Below are 19563 nucleotides of genomic sequence, written 5' to 3' on the forward strand. Positions count from 1 at the left end.
ACCGCAAACACTTGATTTTTCATCCTGTTTGGTTTTCTACCTCAGCTTTCCACAGCTTGAACTTCTCAAAAACTTCAGATTTCTGTTTCAAAAATACACCCAAACTTTCCGTGAAAAATCATCAATAAAAGTAACATAGTACCTAGATCCACCCAAAGACGATGTCGTGGAAGGCCCCCATACATCAGAATGCACATAATCAAGAATCCCTTGAGTTGTGTGCTTCGCAGTCTTGAAACGGACTTTAGTCTGTTTACCAAGAACACAATACTTGCAAAAGTCGAGCTTACAGCTTTTGACACCATGCAACAAGTTTCTCTTGTGTAATTCTGCCATACCACGTTCACTAAGATGAGCAAGGCGCATATGCCACAATTTTGTCGTATCATCACAGGACTCAACAGAGTGAACTCCACCTACAACGGTACTCCCTAACAATCTGTAGATATTCCCTGCAGTCATCTTGCCTTTCATCACAGTCAATACTCCTTTAACAATCCGAATGGTTTCCCTATCCTCGTCAGCCTTAGGGATAAAACCATTCTTGTGCAAAGTGCCCAAGGAAATCAAATTCTTCTTCAAGTCTGGGATATGTCGAACACCACTCAACGTCCGAACGGAGCCATCGTGCATCTTAATTCTGACATCACCAATACCAACAATATTGCAACATCGATCATCACCCAAATAAACCGAACCAGAATTAACCGGCCTGTATGTCGAAAACCATTCCCTATTTGGCGTGATGTGATAAGAACATCCAGAATCAAGAATCCAAGCATCCGTCAATTGTGTCGTTGAAATAGAAAGCATATCACCCTCACTGCAATCAGAATTATCATCCTCGACCACGTTCACAGACTTGGATGAGCCATCACGCTTCTCATCAGTCTGCTTTTTCAACTTCGGACAGTTTCGCTTCATATGTCCCGCCTCCTTGCACTTGTAACAGTGAATCATCTTCTTATCCCTGGATTTGGATCTGGAATTCCGCTTCCCGGACCCTGCCTTCTCTGGTTTCCGTCCACGATCTCGATTACCCTTGACATATAAGCTATCGGATTGAGTGCTTTCCCCTGCATTCTGCTTCCGCTGGTTGTGAGCCAACAAGGCTGCAGTATTCTCCTCAACATTGATAGTCTCTTTCCCATATGTAAGAGTAGTCACCATGTGTTCGTAAGAGGGAGGCAACGAACACAACAGAATCATCGCTCTGTCTTCATCCTCAATTTTCACATCAAGCCGAGCCAGATCAGAAACGATTTGATTGAAGACATTCACGTGTTGCGCCAAATCGTGATCGTCCTGCATCTTCAGCCCATACAGCCGCTGCTTCAGATACAGTTTTGTCGTTAAGGATTTGGACATAAACTGACTTTCCAACTTCCTCCAAATTTCGTCTGGAGACGATAGATGCATGACGTGATACATGACCTCGTCCGCCAAGCATAATCGTATGGTTCCTGCCGCTCGCTGCTGCAATTCTTCCCAATCTTCCTCATCCATCGACGCCGGCTTTGTAGATCGCAAAGCCTTCAAGATCCCTTGCTGCGCCAATAGATCCTTCACCCTCGTTTGCCATAATCCGAAGTTACCCTGACCACTTCGAATTTTGCTCCTGACATCTGATACCAATTGTTGACGAAAACGGGTAAAGAAAACAAAAGAACACGAGAATTTTACGAGGTTCGGCAATGTGCTTACGTCCTCGGTGCCTAGGCGGCGCTAGAAGTTTTTATTCAATGATATTTTAGGTCTAGGTTACATCTCTATTTATAATAGAAAACCCTGGTACATAATTACAAAATTAACACTGTACCGTACCGCGGGGGCTACGCCCCCGCACCCCCAACCCACATAATTCGTAACCCCACAACGAGACTTTCTTTGTAAAGACAGTTGATGTTCGCTCCGCTCCATCTCCTGTCCTCTTTACTGGTATATTTATGAGCCATACCTAACATCAACCTACTTTTCCGATCAACAATTCTCTTAAAATCAAGCAAAAAGCACGCCAATATATATCCATGCTTTCAATTACTATGAACTTAAAGGCTTTTCATTTCATATCCAATGAAGATTCCATGGGCTAATCACATCCAACATAAATACTTACAGAGATTACAACAAATCAACAGTAAAAAAAACAGTAATAAAGGAGAAGAAAACCATTAAAAATTAACTTTATAGACCTGAAAAAGTGAAACCATCTCAGGCATTTGAAATATCGACGATGCATACATTAACTCGATAGCAAAATTAATGGCGGGCCGACAAGCATCATGTGCAAAACAGTGTCAACACATGTGGAAATGTAACACCCTAATCCAGTTTAATCCGAAGATTCATAGATTATAATGTTATACGAGACTACTGAAATAATGACCCAAAATTTTCTTTAAAGCTGTTTATAGTCACTGAAAATAAACCATCCATAATAATGAAAATAAACGTGATAATCTGTGTTTACAATTAATGGGGAGCTCCATAATATATCTCAAAAGAATACAGTACCAAATATAATTTAAAGATACGACTGAATACACACAAAAGTCCATAGATAGTACATGTCCTCTAAAGATGACTCAAGACGTACTTTGATGGTCTCGGCTGGTCTATACTGCTGCACTGGAATTTACGGCGATGATAACTCCCCACGATATGTCCCTAAATGCCTGCACACGAAAACACATTCCGAACGATGAACTTACGGGCTCAGTGCCTTACTAATAATTGTACTACACTACATGCATTCACTAAATGAATTAGCAAGTGGCACATGTCTGAACATGCAAAGTCTCTGATTAAACTACTGAGTAAGTATCATGGTGTGGTTGAGGGTTCTATATCTAGGAGCTCACACACCCCTCTAGCTTTTCTGTGATAACATCGGGTATCTAGGGTGAGATCAGGAGCTGCATCGGAAACGTACACCCGCCAAATTACTCCGTCTAGTTTTGGGGCATATGTGCCCAGTTGGCTACTGAAGTGCCTTGGCACTAACTTTGATATCCACTGACTGTCGTACTCTACTACTGAGGAACTCGGGTGTCCTGGCTGTTTCCTGAGCATTAAACAATGCTAGTTTTATGTAAACCTAGCTGTTACTATTTCTACTGTTCTGTTATTTATTTATGTTCTCTATTGAAGTCTTATTTGTTGTTATTAGAGTATATTTGGGGTACCTCGGGTTTGATCCCTTAATCTTTGGATTATTTATCTAAAAATGGTTGTGGGTATCGATACTGACCCTTCAGTATTGATACTGAACCTTTGGTATCGATACCCACCTGCTGGTATCGATACCCTCTGACTGATGTGGACATTTTAAATAAAAAAAAGTATCGATACTCTGGTGCTTGGGTATCGATACTTGATTGAGTATCGATACTAAATTTGTGTTCGATGTTTTGAAAAATACCCCAATATCGATACCCCTATGGGGAGTATTAATACTCCTGCCCTGGTATCGATACTCAATGAATGAGTATCGATACTACACTTATAAAACTACCCAATTTATGTCTGACTGAAGAACAATATCGATACTGTTCTTACAATATTGATACTGTCGCTACTGGGTGCCCTGCTTTGGCATGAAAATCTTATCTTCCTACCCTAAATGCCCTATTGAGGTCCTCGACTAATATTTAAGTGTTTTATTTTATATTAGGGGTCATAAAGGGGCTGTAAACATGCTGAAAGCACTCAAATGATGCAATTAACGGTCCGTGAAGGCCTGACCCAAATTGAATTACGGAATGAAATATTAGGCACTAAACTGAAAAAAAAAATATTAGGCACCAAACTGAAACCAAAGACATACCTTTGAAACCTTTTATTTTATTTTATTTTATATTTAAGCCTTTATTTTATCTAATTAGATATTTGAACTGTTAGATTCAAATTGGTGCTTGAACTCATCTTCATTATTCAGTTTGGTTCAAAAAAATTAATTTTATGCAAATACCAGTTTAAATCAACAACTATATTTAAAATATCAATATAAATCAATAAATTCAAACTTATTAAAAGAAAAGTGATATTTTTCTTTCTCTGTTGCAGTTACACGCAATTTTCACATTTCTTTTGAGTTCTCACTTTTCTTTTGCTTAAGGGCAGTGGCAGTGGCAGTGGAAGTGCCCCGCTGCTATTTCTGTCTTTTTATTTTTATTTTCTAGTCGATAATTGATTAATTTTATTAGATTTTAGTTATATTTTATCATATTTTTAATAATGCTTTTTCCTTTCTTTAATAAAGGGTATTATGGTTACCTGTACCTTTAAACTCCCGATGCAAGTTTCTTCTATTAATCTTTTTCTTGGTCAACGATTTTATAGATTTCCTTGGTTGATTACTTTCTTGATGTGCGGTTGGTTGTATATTACATTTTGTTAGCTTTCGAAAATATGTGTCGGATGAGATTACGGTTAAGGGAGAATTGTTTTTTCATTTGTCCACTTTAGATACTCTTTAAGTTCTCATCCTCTATGTCTGGTACTTGGGACGTTAGAGTGATATGTCTTTGTATGTCGTTGCCTCAACTATTTACGCCTTTGCTCATCAGGCTATCACTAGTTGCTCATTATTATATATTGTTTATGATTGTCCTGAATATATCTATGATGTTGTTCTACATGATGCCCTTTATGATTAATGCATTCTATGTACCTATTTTTTAAAAAAAAATAATAAATGTAGTTCAAGGAGTTAATTGAACTAAAATAAATTTTAGGCTTAATACAAAAATAAGTGCCTAAATTATGTCTCGAAAAAAGTTTTAGTATCTAAAGAAATTTTCGCTAAAAATAGGAGCCAAATGTTTTCTCAGTTATATTTTTAGGTGTCTATCGTTATATTTTTTATAAATAAAATATTATTTTTAAAAGAAAAAAGAATTTAAAAAAAATTAATTTATTTATAAAACCCAAAGTTTCTTACAAAATAACCCTGGTTGGGTTTTCACATGAGCTTTGAAGCTTCTTCCATGGCAAACGGCGGTGCTACTCGAAGAGAGGACGATTAGGTTTTCTCGGCGTGAGACGACACTTTCACTGGTGTAAGCGGTGACAATCACGATTGGTCGGAGAAGGGTTCGGTGGTGAGGGGCAATAAACGATTTCTTATTAATTTGTGACAATCGACTATCAATTTGGGTGATTGTTGGTCGGGGTTATCGTCATGAGGCGCCGATGAAGGTGGTGGTAGTGGTGGTGACGGTGTACGCTACTGGTGGCGGTGGCGTCGAGGAAGAGTGAAGGGAGAATGGAGAAGAGAGGGGGACGAGGGTGGGAGATTTCTTTTAGAAAAGTTTTTTTAAATATATTTATTTTTAATAAAAATAATATTTTTATTTTTAAATTTTTTTAAATAAATTTTTAAAATTACCAAAACGTGACATATAGGGATGGGCATGGGACTTTAACCCGACGGGTTCTGATCCGATCTGATCGGGTCGGGTTTTTAAATGTGATGTTCGGGTCGGGTTCGGGTTTAGGGTGAAAAATACCTGACCCGACCCAAAAAAATAATTTTACCTTATATATTTAGGTATAATTACAATAATACATCTCTATATATTATTTTTTTCAATTAAGTCACTGTATTTATTGAATAAAAATAATATTTTTAATTATTTTGGGTTGGGTCGTGTTTTTAAGTTATATATCGGGTTCGGGTCAGGTGAAATATTGTCTCATGCGGGTCGGGTCAGATCTCGGGTGGAAGATTCATTGTTCTCGGGTCGGGTGGACAAAAACCCGACCTAACCCGACCCATGCCCATCCCTAGTGACACATGTCACTAAATGAAGATTTTTAATGACAATTAACATACAAACACCTAAAAGTATAACGTTAGAAACATTAGACACTTATTTTTAACGAAAAATTCTTTAGGCACTAAAATATTTTTCGAGACATAATTTGGGCACTCATTTTTATACTTAGACTAAATTTTATATTGAATCTTAAAACTCATCCACCTAATCGGATAAAAAAATCTAAATACCAAATTATACATTGAAATTAAATTAAAGTATCAAGATATATTTCTTTTTAATTTACTTTAATTAAATATTTATTTTCTTTTTTTATAGAAACAACTACTTTTATTTAAAATAGAAAATATCTCAAATTACACTAACGTAAATTAAGCACATAATTAGGAAAATTTCCTATAATTATTGAAACAAAACTAGTAACTTAAGCTCACATAAAAATCATACAAGGAAAGATTAAATCTAACCATGAAACTCGAACAAAGATAGATACAAACAGATCTAATTGCATCGATAAACGAATCACAAAAATGGATCAAACTATTGACAGACTACCAACAAACTGTAAATCAGACTCGAAAGACATGAAAAGCTATACACGAACGCAAATCGGATATCCAAATCCAAATCCAATCCGAGAGTCCAAAGCAGGGAATATCACTATATATCAAATAAGCACCATCTTGATCAGTCGAGATAATATCAAATCAACCCTTAAAAAATAGATAAAAATAACCAAAGAACTGAAAAACATATATAAACGTGGCATAAAGGCAGATGAAAAACGTACAACATAGACAGATTTATTGAAAAATAAAAAAAATAAAAAATAAAGATGTGATAAAAAAGAAAAAGAAAATAAAGAAAACCGTGGAGAACTAGATTTTTAGGGCTTTTCTTTTAGTAGGGTGGCCGATTACATATTCATAGAGAGGAGTAGTTCTATTAAACATTTATATTCTTATATTTACTATTTACGACAAATGAAAATAAAAATAAAAAACCTACTTCAAGTTGGAATCTAAACTTTCATCATGAAATAAAATAAAAGAAGAAAATAATTTTAACATAAATTCAAAATATAAAACTTTTATATTACATCTAAATACAAACACTACTTCAAATACAATACAAATTATTCGCATACAACACAAATATTATCAAAATTATATTTTCAAAATATTTTGATTTTTAAACAGATTTATATATTTTATTATTCATAACTAGTTTATTTTTTTATTAACATGAGATGAATACAATACAATATCTGTTTAAATATAACTCTCAATTATTAGACATTAAACGTTTACACCTCTTATATTTTGATACTCGAATCTAAAATATTAAATCATAACAATTATTCTTTTACTAATGAGATATTGGGTTGTGCAGTCAAATATCTATTTGATTATAATAAAAAATGATTTTTTTACTTAATAATATTCACAAGAAAAGAATATTTTTATTTTTCTTGAAATTAAAAGTAAAAGGGAAAAAGAAGGGAAAAAACGTTTCCTTCATAGAATTGAACTACAAAACTCCAATGCGGTGTTTACATATAACTTAAAAAGGAATGTGATCTGGGTTTGAATTGTTTACCCAACTCAAACCATAGGCTCTTCTACTACGGAAGATTTTGTTTCTCTACAGAGAAATATATTTTACTGCAATATATTATTTTATTTTCTACTCTTTTCATAATTTTGTCGTTCCAAATTGAATGGAACAGTCGAAAATAGCAGCAAATTCTCATATGAAAGAGGTTAGATTCTCTCTCTCTCTTATTTATTTTATATATTTGATTCCCTGTTTTAAATGTGCAGATCTGTTCATGAGGAATTTGGGTCTTTCACATGTTGATTTTTTTTTCTGGTTATTTGCTCAGAAAGTTTTTCATAACCAATATTGATTAAATTTTGTTTTAAAGATATGGAATTAATTTAAAAAATCTGTTCACATTCAGAGCCCTAGGAAAGCATTGCCCTTGAGATTTCATTTTCTTATTTAACTACAGTATTAGTTTTCACTTTTGGACATGGATTCTTCTTATTTTTTCAGTTGTTGGATGGAATTGCTTATTTATGTATTAAATCTTGTCTGAGAATTCATAATCTTATCACTTAGAGATTATGTCTGCCTAGTTTTGTGTTTAGAAATTTTATGGTTGATTTAGAATGAATTCTGGCTTTTAAATCCCTAGGAATGCATTGGGGGTGGGGGCAAGTAGTATAAGTTATTAAGAAAATCCTATTCATGGTGAGTAAAGGTATAAATCACAACTTGCTAGTGACAATGGCTATTCATTCCTATAGAACAAGGCATGACCCAAGATCAGATATCATGGAACTTTTGTTAGGAGTCCTTAACTTGATGTCTTGATATCTTTCTTAACTTGGTTTAAAGCGGCTTTTTGCAATTGCCTGTCATCAACTTAATCAAGTACCTACTGCTGAGTGTGAGATTTAAAGAGCGCTAAAACTGGGTGATATTTCCATTTCTGTTATCTTCTATATGCTGGTAGGTGATTTATGATGTTTGTGTAGATTGAAGGAATTGTACCTAGACTGTGGTTGTTCATCTTGATATGCTTATCTTCCTTGTTTCAAGAAATGCATGCATGTATGTATGGGTATTTGTATGCATTTGAATTTGAATATATATGTACATACATATTGTTTAAATGGGTCATATTGTACCGTTTGCAATACAATACCGTTATTTATGTGCTTAATTTTAGAATGCCTGGTTCAGGCAAACCAAATTATGTGAATTCCTAACAAGAGATGGATTGCAGGATCATTCTTCGCAACATTCCATGAAAAGAGATACTAATATCAAGTACTCGGGAAGTCCTCGTCATCGAAAAGTAAGTTAATGCACGACACCTTTATGTGAACATATATGTTGTACTCCTTGCAATAGCTTGGCCATAATGACTTTTCTGTTTTTTGGTAGAAAGACAACATCTAAAAGTAGGCATTTTAAGTGCAAGAAGAATTTAGGTTCCTGCATAGGTTTTCATAGCAGTCAAATGAAATTTAGTCTCTGTATATGTATTTTGAAAGTTAGTGTTTTGTTGAGACTCACTTTTGCGACCAGAAAGCTAATTATCTTTATTTATGTGGTCCACATTGGGTTACATTGTTTAGTGTGAAATCAACTGAAAATTTCCTAGCTATATGTTTCTAAATTCTGTTGCTTGATGAATGAGATCGTTGATGCTGTTTTTTAGGTGTCAGCAAGATGGGATCCAGATGAAGCATGTCGACCTAAGATTGATGATGCTCCAGTGTTTTATCCTACTGTTGAGGTAATTTTATCTTTTCGGAGTAAAGATATGATGTCAAAATATTCTTTTTCAATATTTCTTTCTGAGAAAAGTAATTGGAGTTTATGACGTTCTATATATTAGGAGTTTGAAGACACACTTGCCTACATAGAAAAAATTCGTGCTGAAGCTGTATCATTTGGTATATGTCGGATTGTTCCGCCACCTTCCTGGAGACCACCTTGTCCACTTAAAGAGAGTGATATATGGGAACATGCTAAATTTTCAACAAGAATTCAGCAGGTTGATTTACTTCAAAATAGGGAGCCAATGAGAAAGAAAAGTAGAAGCCGAAAACGGAAACGGGGAAGGCATTCTAGAATGGGAGCCTCTAGAAGAGGTGCCAATTCTAGTTCTGAATCTATTGTTACTTCCGAGACTGATGAGAAGTTTGGCTTTAACTCAGGATCAGATTTCACTCTTGAAGAATTCCAGAGATATGCAGATGAATTTAAGGAGACATACTTTCGAAAGGACTGTAGTGAGGTATTTAAGTCTGGTATGAATGAATGCGGGAAATGGGAGCCGTCTTGGGAGGATATTGAAGGTGAATACTGGAGGATAGTTGAGCAACCGAAAGATGAGGTTGAGGTGAGCAGTTTTTTCATCTCATTGCTCCTGTCTATTATAAGATTTCATTCGTGTAACCTCTGTTTACTTCTACTGGAGTTTGCTTTCATATTGCAGGTATATTATGGAGCTGACTTGGAAACAGGAATATTTGGCAGTGGCTTTCCTAAGACATCATCTATGTCAACTGGAAATGATGCCGATAAATATGCAATGTCAGGTTGGAACCTAAATAATTTCCCGCGCTTACAAGGTTCAGTGTTATCTTTTGAAGGATGTGATATATCTGGAGTTCTAGTACCATGGCTCTATGTGGGGATGTGTTTCTCGTCATTTTGTTGGGTAAGGCATAAAAACTGCTAGAATTGGGTTCCTCTTAGATCACATGATTAAATGGATTTAAGATATATCTTTATTAATTATAAATGATATTGGTAGATAGAACTGTCCATTCTTGTTTTTGTTATTTTTTTTTAGAAATGTACAACATGCTTCTCATTAGTCATAAACTCAGTTTTGAACTTGTCTGGCAGTATGGTGCTCTATTGTTGTAGGATGATCTAGGGTTGCTTAGTTGCAAGTTACTCTATTAATTTACGTCTTTTACAATGCAATCTTCTATTAGAAACATGCTCACTAACTTGAATTATGCTTTCTATTCTTTTGTGTTTTCCATCTGAATTTTGGAATAGCATTCTGTTGTTATGAACATGCAAAATAATTTTACTGAAAAAATTGTAGATTCAGAATCCCTTTCTGATAGTCTGAATGGTGCTTCATTCCTTAGTTTTTTATTCATCTTCTCATTTTTATTGTATTATTTTTCAATCAGCATGTTGAGGACCACCATCTTTATTCACTAAACTATATGCACTTTGGCAATCCAAAAATATGGTATGGAGTGCCTGGGAATCGTGCTACATCTTTGGAGGCTGCAATGAGAAAGCATCTGCCCGATTTGTTTGAAGAACAACCTGATTTACTCAATGAATTGGTGAGAATTTTTTTTACTTTTATTTTTTATTGTATTTTATCAACTGGAAAATACATCTTGTTGCATTTTATTTATTTGCTTTTGCATATTTTTACTCTTTTTTGTTGTTTCTTGGAGCCATATTTGTCCTTCTCATTGGATAGATGATATACAACCATTACATCATCTCTACTTGAAATTTGTGAACAAAAGCCCGTAAAGCGATTCTTCAATATCTTTGACACTTAATTTTCTTTCATTTCATTTATTTTTTTGCAGATGTTGTTTCCGTTATCCCTAGTCTATTTTCTTTATGTTTCACTACCTTATTACATGCATGAAATTTATGATTCACAGGTCACTCAACTATCTCCTTCAATTCTGAAAGCCGAGGGTGTACCTGTCTATCGAGTAGTACAGCATTCCGGAGAGTTTGTTCTTACCTTTCCAAGGGCGTATCATTCCGGATTTAACTGTGGCTTCAACTGTGCAGAGGCAGTGAATGTTGCTCCTGTTGATTGGCTAGAAAATGGCCAGCTTGCAGTTGAGCTCTACAGTGAGCAGCATCGTAAGACATCACTCTCCCATGACAAGCTGCTTTTAGGATCAGCTCGGCAAGCCATCCAAGCTCTCAGGGAGTTATATGTTCTTGGAAAAGAAACTCCAGGAAACTTGTGGTGGAAATGTGTCTGTGGGAAGGACGGGATGCTTACAAAGGCTGTGAGGGTAGTCTTCTCTTTCTCCCTCTAAAACAACTTGTCTAAATTATATAAATATTCACATAAAAAGTGAAAACCTTATGTCATTATATGATCTAATATATGTGTATAACTGTTAACAGATGAGAAAGCAGATGGAAGAGGAAAGAATAAATTGCCTTCCACCTCATATACCCATACGAAAGATGGACAAAGACTTTGATTTGGAAAGCGAGAGGGAATGTTTCTCTTGTTTCTATGACTTGCATCTATCTGCCTGCAGCTGCAAGTGCTCTCCTGAACAATATGCTTGTCTGAAACATGTAAAAAATTTCTGCTCATGCCAAGATGAAGACAGATTTGTCCTCCTTCGCTATACTGTTGATGAACTGCAAATGCTAGTCAAAGTCCTGGAGGGAGGATTAGATGCTGTCAAGCTATGGGCATCCAGAGATCTTGGATTGGTCTCTGATAATGATTGCGATGCTAATGTGACTAACTTGGTTCAGGATAGTGAGGTATTAAAAGCTGAGCCCGCTCAACTAAGGGAGAGTTTCTCTTGCTCCTCAAGAGTGGAAGAAAAGGTGGATATTAATACTCCTTGCTCATATGGTCATTTTTCTTCAGAAGTAGTGCTGTCAGAGTCTCAGCCTAAATTAAAAGCCTCCCATGTCACCGCCGATAGTCATAACAATGTCTTAAATGTTGGAGTTATTGTCATAGAAAACAGAACAAACTTGGAGCGGGACACCTGTATTGACTTAAATCAAGATATTATATCTGATTTTCCTGCAAGGAAGTCATTGTGTGATTCTGATAGCTCCAATAACAACAGTGGTACTGACGTTGAGACATTTTTGCGAGAGAAAAATTGTGGATTGGATGACGTAAACGAACCTGTTCTGAAGAGACTCAAGAGTGATTGTAGCTCTTCAATTTCTCGAGAATATTCCAACAAGTATCAGCATTCAATTTCAACGAGTCATAAGAATTCTGATGGCTTTGAGGGCAAGAAATTATTTGGCATGGAACTTCAGTTTCCTCGTATCAGTGCAGGACAATCAAATACCTTGATGATGGCAGAAACTGTCAACAGCTCAGATGTAATTGCATCTACAGCTGTCCAAGGTCATCCTTCTGTTGAACCTTTAAATTTTGGGTCCGTCATATTTGGAAAACTATGGTGCAGTAATCAAGCCATATTCCCGAAAGGTACGCAAGAGTGGAACTAAATCCAATTTCTTACTATTTAAATTCAAAGTTTCTTTCCTGCTGGTAGAAGCATTTTACAAATTTACATTCATGCTTCACTTTTACAGGTTTTAGAAGCCGTGTCAAGTACTTTAATGTGCTCAACCCAACAGAGGTTTCTAGCTACATTTCTGAAGTCTTAGATATTGGGCTCCTTGGACCTCTGTTTAAGGTGAGATTACCTCTTTTTTGTCTACTAATTTTGGTATAAAGATATGCCAATAAAACTGAAGCAATCGGTCAAGGTGGGGAGTACAGAACCCAAGGGAAAAAGGGAAGTGAGAAACAAAAAATTAAACCAGAGAGAGAGAGAGGTTTCTTTGACACATAAGCTTACAAACAACCATGAGTGGTCAATGGATATGTGTCACTGAGTTTATGTTGAACCTCACATCTGTTATTTTCTATTTCAGGTTACTTTAGAAGTCTGCCCCACCATAACCTTCTCGAACATGTCGGCAGACAAATGTTGGCAAATGGTGCTGCAGCAATTAAATCAAGAAATTCTGAGGAGAAGAAACCTGGGGGAGAGTGGGTTGCTTCCTTTACAATCTCTGCAGACCATCAATGGGCTCGAGATGTTTGGATTTTTATCACCACCAATAGTTCAGGTATCACTGCCTTTATAAACTTGAAATATTTCTTAGTTAACAGATATCTGGATTAAAAGGCCTTGGATAATCAAATATGATCCTTATGGTTCTTATCTTGATATTGGGCATGTCTTTAACAAATGTGATAATTATCATAAACAAAAATGTCTTTTTTATTAATCCCCTTGCTCTTCATTTCTCTTGGAATACCTGTGCCCAAAGCATTCCAACGTGAGTTTGAAGTTACGATCTTTCAAGAATCCTCAAAACATGTGGAAAACTTAGTAAAACCTAACATGCCCATGTTGGTCGTATAGCTGTATTCAACACTCTACAAGAGACGGATAGTATTGGAAGTATGCATAGAGCATACTCTCATTGCAAGCATGCACTTGTCTAATAAAACAATAGTGCTAGTAATTTTCTTAATGAGTTTTAGTTGTGATATCTGGATTTGGTTATTTATTTGTTAATAAATTGATTTCCTGCAGGCTATTGAAGCTCTTGATCCAAATCAGAAATGCTTGGAGTACTGGAATAACAAGTCCACTCGTGATAACAATGAAGTTAAAAAGTACTCACTTAGATTGAGCTGCTCGGTAGGCGAATCAAAAGCTAAAGTTTTTGGTGTTGATTTGAGTAACCAATGTCACGATGATCCCAGTCAACACTCTGTTGATGAAGTAGAGGTAGTTCTAAGAGGACTTTTCAAGAAGGCAAGTCCTGAAGAGTTAAAAATAATGCACAGGGTACTATGCAGCGATGCACAAAGTGCAGAACGCCGAGTGGCATATGAAAAATTGACGGAGGAGATCCATAAAACATGTCGGTGAACAGCATCTTCCGAAAATAAAGGTAGTTGATTCTGATGAGTAGTAGTTGTTATTTAGGTTTGATTGTTGGATTACCACACTGATTCTTTTAAACAACTGGTATAGTGCTAGTACGGCACAAGCAGGCATTGTGATTGCCAATGTGCTGAGAGTCCCCCATTGTTAATGCCACTAACATATCATACATACATACAACCTTGCTGAATTTTGGTAGCCTTGCTCAAATACATGTCCTTTTACTAAATACTCTCTTGCTTTCACTTTTTTATTTTTTGGTTTGCTCAAGTTTTGGATTGGAAACTCCCAAATGATAATAATAATTAAAATAATGATATTTTTTTTAAAAGTTCGAAATAATGATAAATCCGGTCACCCCATACAGTATTATCGAAGAAGAAGAGTGATAAATCAGCCATACACATATTCTCAATTTATCATGCTTGCATGCATAAGTTCATATTGTTATTGGAGAAGAAGAGTGATAAATCAGTCACCCATACATATTTCTCAAATTATCATGCTTGCATTGCATGCATAAATTCATAGTGTTATCGAAGTAGAGAGTGATAAATCAGCCACCCCGTACATATATTCTCAATTTATCATGCATACATACATACAGTGTTATCAAAGAAGAGAGTGACAAATCAGTCACCCCATACATATATTCTCAATTTATCATGCATACACACATGCAGTGTTGTCGAAGAAAAGAGTGAGAAATCGATCACCTCGTATGTCGTGGGAAAGTAACGGAGGACGTGCAATTTCTCGACGGCTAGTGTTTGCAAGCGTTAATGGCGTAGCTTTTGCCGAGTTCAACGTGTAGTTTGTCGTTGGCCTGGCCACTAGTTCCAGAATTTGTCACTGTATACCTATTGACTAATTAAGTATTTTTTTTATGAGATATTATTGACTAATCAAACATTATGCTTTTTGGCCTTTAATTTATTGACTAATTGGATTTCCTGAAATAGAAAAATCGAGTCCCCGTCTTCATGACATTACACCTAAAGCAACATAACCTAAACAATAGTTTTTTCTAAGGTTATTGTCTTTTTCAAAACCTAAAAAGTGTTTTTTTAATCTCAGAAAATCCTAATTTGGGATTAAAAAAAATATTGCGGATACCGAAATTTAATAATCAAATTTAGCGTAAGATGCGATCTTATTTCAAGCACTGATAGTGAAAATATTATTTAATAATTTTAAATAATTTTAAATAATAAATTTTAACACTTAATCTAGAAACTTTAAATTTTAAATTTAAACCTTAAATTATAAAACTTGTAATCTTAATTAAGAGACAAACATCGTTAGAATTCGTTTGTACGACATTTTTTTTCACAATCAATACATGAAATAATTTTCCAACGAATAAAACATGTTTGAACAAAGTGCAATTATAACCATAAACAATTGTTGTACCCAATTAAATTTATAATTAAAATATATCTCAATATTTTTTTTTAGTTGGTTAATTGCCCATTCGGCTAAATTTGGAGTAATGGAAATTACAGGAAAGATAACAGCCAAAAACCGGTATATGATATTATATTTTACTTGTAAACACCGTCATTTTGTTTTGTTCCTTATCCCCTTTTCAATTATTTATTTATTTATTTACTAGATTTTTTTTATTTAAATACAAGGAAAGAGACCCGTATCGATGTAAATATTTATTGGGAATATATTTATGATAATTTTTCTTTTATTTTTTTCTCATTAAAAATTTGCGAATATATTTATTGTGTATTTATAATTGTATTTAAGAAGTTATATTTATTTAAAATTTGACAAGTTTAAGATTTATTTACATAAATTTTAAGTACAATCACAAATAATACGTCTAAATAATTATAACTAAAATAAAAAAGAACAACACTGTGTGAAGTTGTAACCATAATATATAGGAGTATAAATTTGGACATGTTCTCTATGTATCATGGATTAAATCTTACTAAATACGGAGAGAATATACAAATACCACGAATTCAAGCATCAAACCTCTGATCAAATCCAATCATTTTTGTTTAGTAATTAATACAGTCTAACTAAAGCTGATTGGAATTCAAATAATTGAAATTTAATATTCCTTTCATCTTTTTAGGTCAAGCTCAATTTGAGGTTAACTTTGGAGTGTTTAGTGGAGAATTGCTGAAAGTGTATGAGCGAATAAGCCAAATTTAGAGTTGACTCGTATTAAACTTCACCTCAAATCCCTATATTATCAACTAGATGGTTCAAGTGGTAACCAGTTTGATATATGTTTAAACAAGTTTCGAATTCGAGTCTTTTGTGTATGCATAAAATCTCAGCTAGGAGACTCACCTACCAAAACTAGACCTAGGTTGGTCCGAATTAATCGATGCAAAACCTTGGGAACAAAAGAAAAAAAGCAAAGCACTCTAGGGAAAAAGGTTGCTTTAGTGGAAATGTACATCCCAATAACCAAGCTTGGTTGAGTTTCAAAACCACACCCGCCTTTAAATTTGAACTATTAATAATTCACTCCCCCTCCCATGTCAAAATTTATAGATCATTTGAGGACCAAAGTTGTTATTTAACAATTAATTGATGCTTTATAAATTTCCACCCTTCTCAAAATACAACTTGTAAGCTAAACATTGCCATGGAAAAGGAGATGGAGTTGTCTTCTCTTGTTTCTCTCGTTGCACCTATTCTTCTTCTCGTACTCTTTGTTATTCTCGTTGCCACCTTTGCACTCAGAACCGAACCCAGATCAAGTAGCGTCAAAGGGCTTCCACCAGGGAACTTTGGATGGTGGGTCATAGGTGAAACTCTCGAGTTCATGTTTGGGAACCCGGAAAATTTCGTGCTTTCTCGGATGAGAAAATATTCTCCACATATTTTCAAAACAAAGATTATGGGTGAAGAAACTGCCGTCATATGCGGTCCTGAAGGAAACAAGTTCTTGTTCTCCAACGAACAGAAGCTCTTCACCGCTTTCCGTCCTCAAACCACCCAGAAACTATTCCGATCTTACCAGTCCGCAGCCACCGCATCTGTTCAAATCGCCCGAGAAGAAGAGACGAAAGTATTTCGTTCGCCGGGATTCTTGAAACCCGAAGCGCTCGTGAGGTATTTGGACAAAATGGACGCCATAACGCAGCAGCAAATGAAGAAATACTGGGAAAACAGAGACCAAGTCGAGGCCTTTACGCTTTCGAAGACGTTAACGTTAACACTGGCGTGTCGTTTCTTCCTTGGCATCGATGAACCCGAGCGTATCTCTCTGCTCGTTAACCACTTCGACGACATAACCGTGGGGATGCATTCGCTGCCTTTGGATTTCCCGGGGACCGGTTTTTACAAAGCGAACAAGGCGGCGAAGGCGATCCGGCGGGAGCTTAAAGAAGTTATAAAGGAGAAGAAAGCTGCCATGGTGGCGGGAGCCTCCATGCAAGACGTACTCTGTCATATGATCGTGGCCACCGATGAGGCCGGGAAATTCATGGCGGAGACTGAGATCGCCGATAAGATTATGGGATTGCTGGTTGCCGGATACAGCACCGTGGCTACTGCCATGACTTTCTTCATGAAATATGTTGGCGAAAGGCCTGATATTTATGCCAAAATTCTAGCAGGTAATCACACTAGGATGTTTTAATTAGGCATAACGATTTAATTCTTCTCCCTATCTAGTTCTAACACCGTCCCTGAATGCAGAACAATTAGAAGTGGAAAGTGGGAAAAAGGCAGGGAAGCTCTTGGAATGGGATGACATTCAGAAAATGAAGTATTCGTGGAATGTGATGTGCGAAGTGATGAGACTGACGCCTGCGCTTCAAGGAACATTCAGACTCGCCCTCTCTGATTTTACTTATGCTGGTTACACTGTTCCCAAAGGGTGGAAGGTATGTATATTCCAAGTTTTTTTAAAAAAAATCTCTAAGGCTAAAACTTTTAACATTGTGTGTGTGCGTGTGTTGCAGATATATTGGACAGTGAGCACAACAAACAAGAACCCGGAATACTTCCCAGAACCGCAGAAATTCGATCCATCCAGATACGATGAAGGAAACAAGTTGCCAGCATTTGCGTTTGTTCCGTTCGGAGGGGGGCCTCGAACGTGTCCAGGCAAAGAATACGCACGCCTCGCTATTCTCACATTCGTGCATAACGTTGTGAAAAGGTTTGAGTGGGAGTTGGTGAATCCCAAGGAAAAGATTGTGTGGCGTATGATGCCAACCCCAGCTAATGCCCTCCCCATTCGTCTATCTCCACGTCATTCAACAACCTCCTAGTCTTTTTTATCTTCCCCGGCCCCAACACCTGATGTTGTGATAAAAACATTAAAATCTGTGATTGGATTGTATGTCATAGTTTAAATACAAATCACGTGTTACTGTAATGCATGACATAAATTGATATGACGTTATTGTATCTTAGAATCTTTTACTTTCCTTCTTTCTTTTTCCACTTTCTTCTTTAATTGAAAGGAAGATACAACCGAAAAGAAGGAAGCGTTGGTGTCTTCCCTTTTCATTACAATGGTTGAATAACAATATCCGACCATATCTTATATCTTCAACTTCCTTTCCCCCCCCCCCTTTTTGAATGTCTTAACTTAAGCTCTTAGCCATCAATTTTTAGCTTTATCATATTCAATATGTATTATTTGAAATGCACATCCACCGATACAGTTCAAACTATTTCCATGCTTATCAAACGCCATTTATCTTTTTGATTTTGGAGACATCATTTAAGAACAGTTCGAAAATGGCAAGTGGCCCAGCAATTTCTTTCTTCTCACTCTCCTCTTCCAATTGCTTCAAGTCTGTCAAAAAAGGCTAAAGACCTTGACCTTTGTGATGAAATATAAGACACAAAAAATAACAAATTAAAAAACTACAATGAAATCAAATAATGACTCAAAGGTAATACAGTCTAAAGCTGAACATTGTACTCCTTTGGACATGTTGCTGAATTCCCTATTAAACGAGGTACTAAGTAGAATACAAGTATGTGTCCACTGTCTAGCCTCTAGGATGGATTTTCGAAAATTGAACATGCACATAGAATACCCTAAAGGAACATGAATATGGACCACAATTACTTGACCAAATAAAGTGATAAGACCAAATAAAGTGATAAGACAAAAGTAACATAAAGCTATGTAAACAGAGAGCATCTACATAAAGAATATTGTCTTCTGTAACTCTTCCATGCATCGATCATACTAAATGAAAATTTTTTCTTCTTATTTTTTATTTTGGCACCCATGGAAAAGATGCATGATTATTAACTACAAATAACAAAAGTAACACAAAGTTAATTAACTACCATTGGACACACTCTGCCAAGCTATCCACAAGTGTTCTCCTCAAGGATCAAAACCTATGTTACTCAGACTAATTCAAGGACGAGCATCATATACAAATATATATCTCCAATCTATGCATATAGTTTTATGTTTTAGACAAAATTGTTGATCACATCCACACGTACTAGGGAAGAAATAAGAAGTCGGGGGTAACATAGATCAAACAACACATTTTAATTAAGAAATTTTA

The 19563-nt window shown here is 35.7% G+C and overlaps 2 protein-coding genes across 2 annotated transcripts; both read left to right on the top strand.

The window, feature by feature from the left end:
* Positions 1–7427: 7427 nt before the first annotated feature.
* Positions 7428–14265, top strand: LOC120183360 (lysine-specific demethylase JMJ18-like). Its single transcript, XM_039188075.1, has 11 exons — positions 7428–7542; positions 8575–8646; positions 9013–9090; positions 9193–9699; positions 9796–10020; positions 10511–10672; positions 11009–11377; positions 11493–12561; positions 12669–12772; positions 13014–13211; positions 13685–14265. The coding sequence occupies exons 1-11, from the start codon at positions 7501–7503 to the stop codon at positions 14024–14026; spliced, it is 3168 nt and encodes a 1055-aa protein (XP_039044006.1). The 5' UTR covers positions 7428–7500; the 3' UTR covers positions 14027–14265.
* Positions 14266–16665: 2400 nt separating this feature from the next.
* LOC120183353 (beta-amyrin 28-monooxygenase-like) lies at positions 16666–18327 on the top strand. Its single transcript, XM_039188067.1, has 3 exons — positions 16666–17634; positions 17717–17904; positions 17983–18327. Exons 1-3 carry the CDS (start codon positions 16671–16673, stop codon positions 18292–18294), a joined length of 1464 nt encoding a protein of 487 aa, XP_039043998.1. The 5' UTR covers positions 16666–16670; the 3' UTR covers positions 18295–18327.
* Positions 18328–19563: the final 1236 nt, after the last annotated feature.

Source organism: Hibiscus syriacus, unplaced genomic scaffold, assembly GCF_006381635.1.
Source record: "Hibiscus syriacus cultivar Baekdansim isolate YM2019G1 unplaced genomic scaffold, ASM638163v2 tig00112758_pilon, whole genome shotgun sequence".
NCBI lineage: Eukaryota > Viridiplantae > Streptophyta > Magnoliopsida > Malvales > Malvaceae > Hibiscus > Hibiscus syriacus.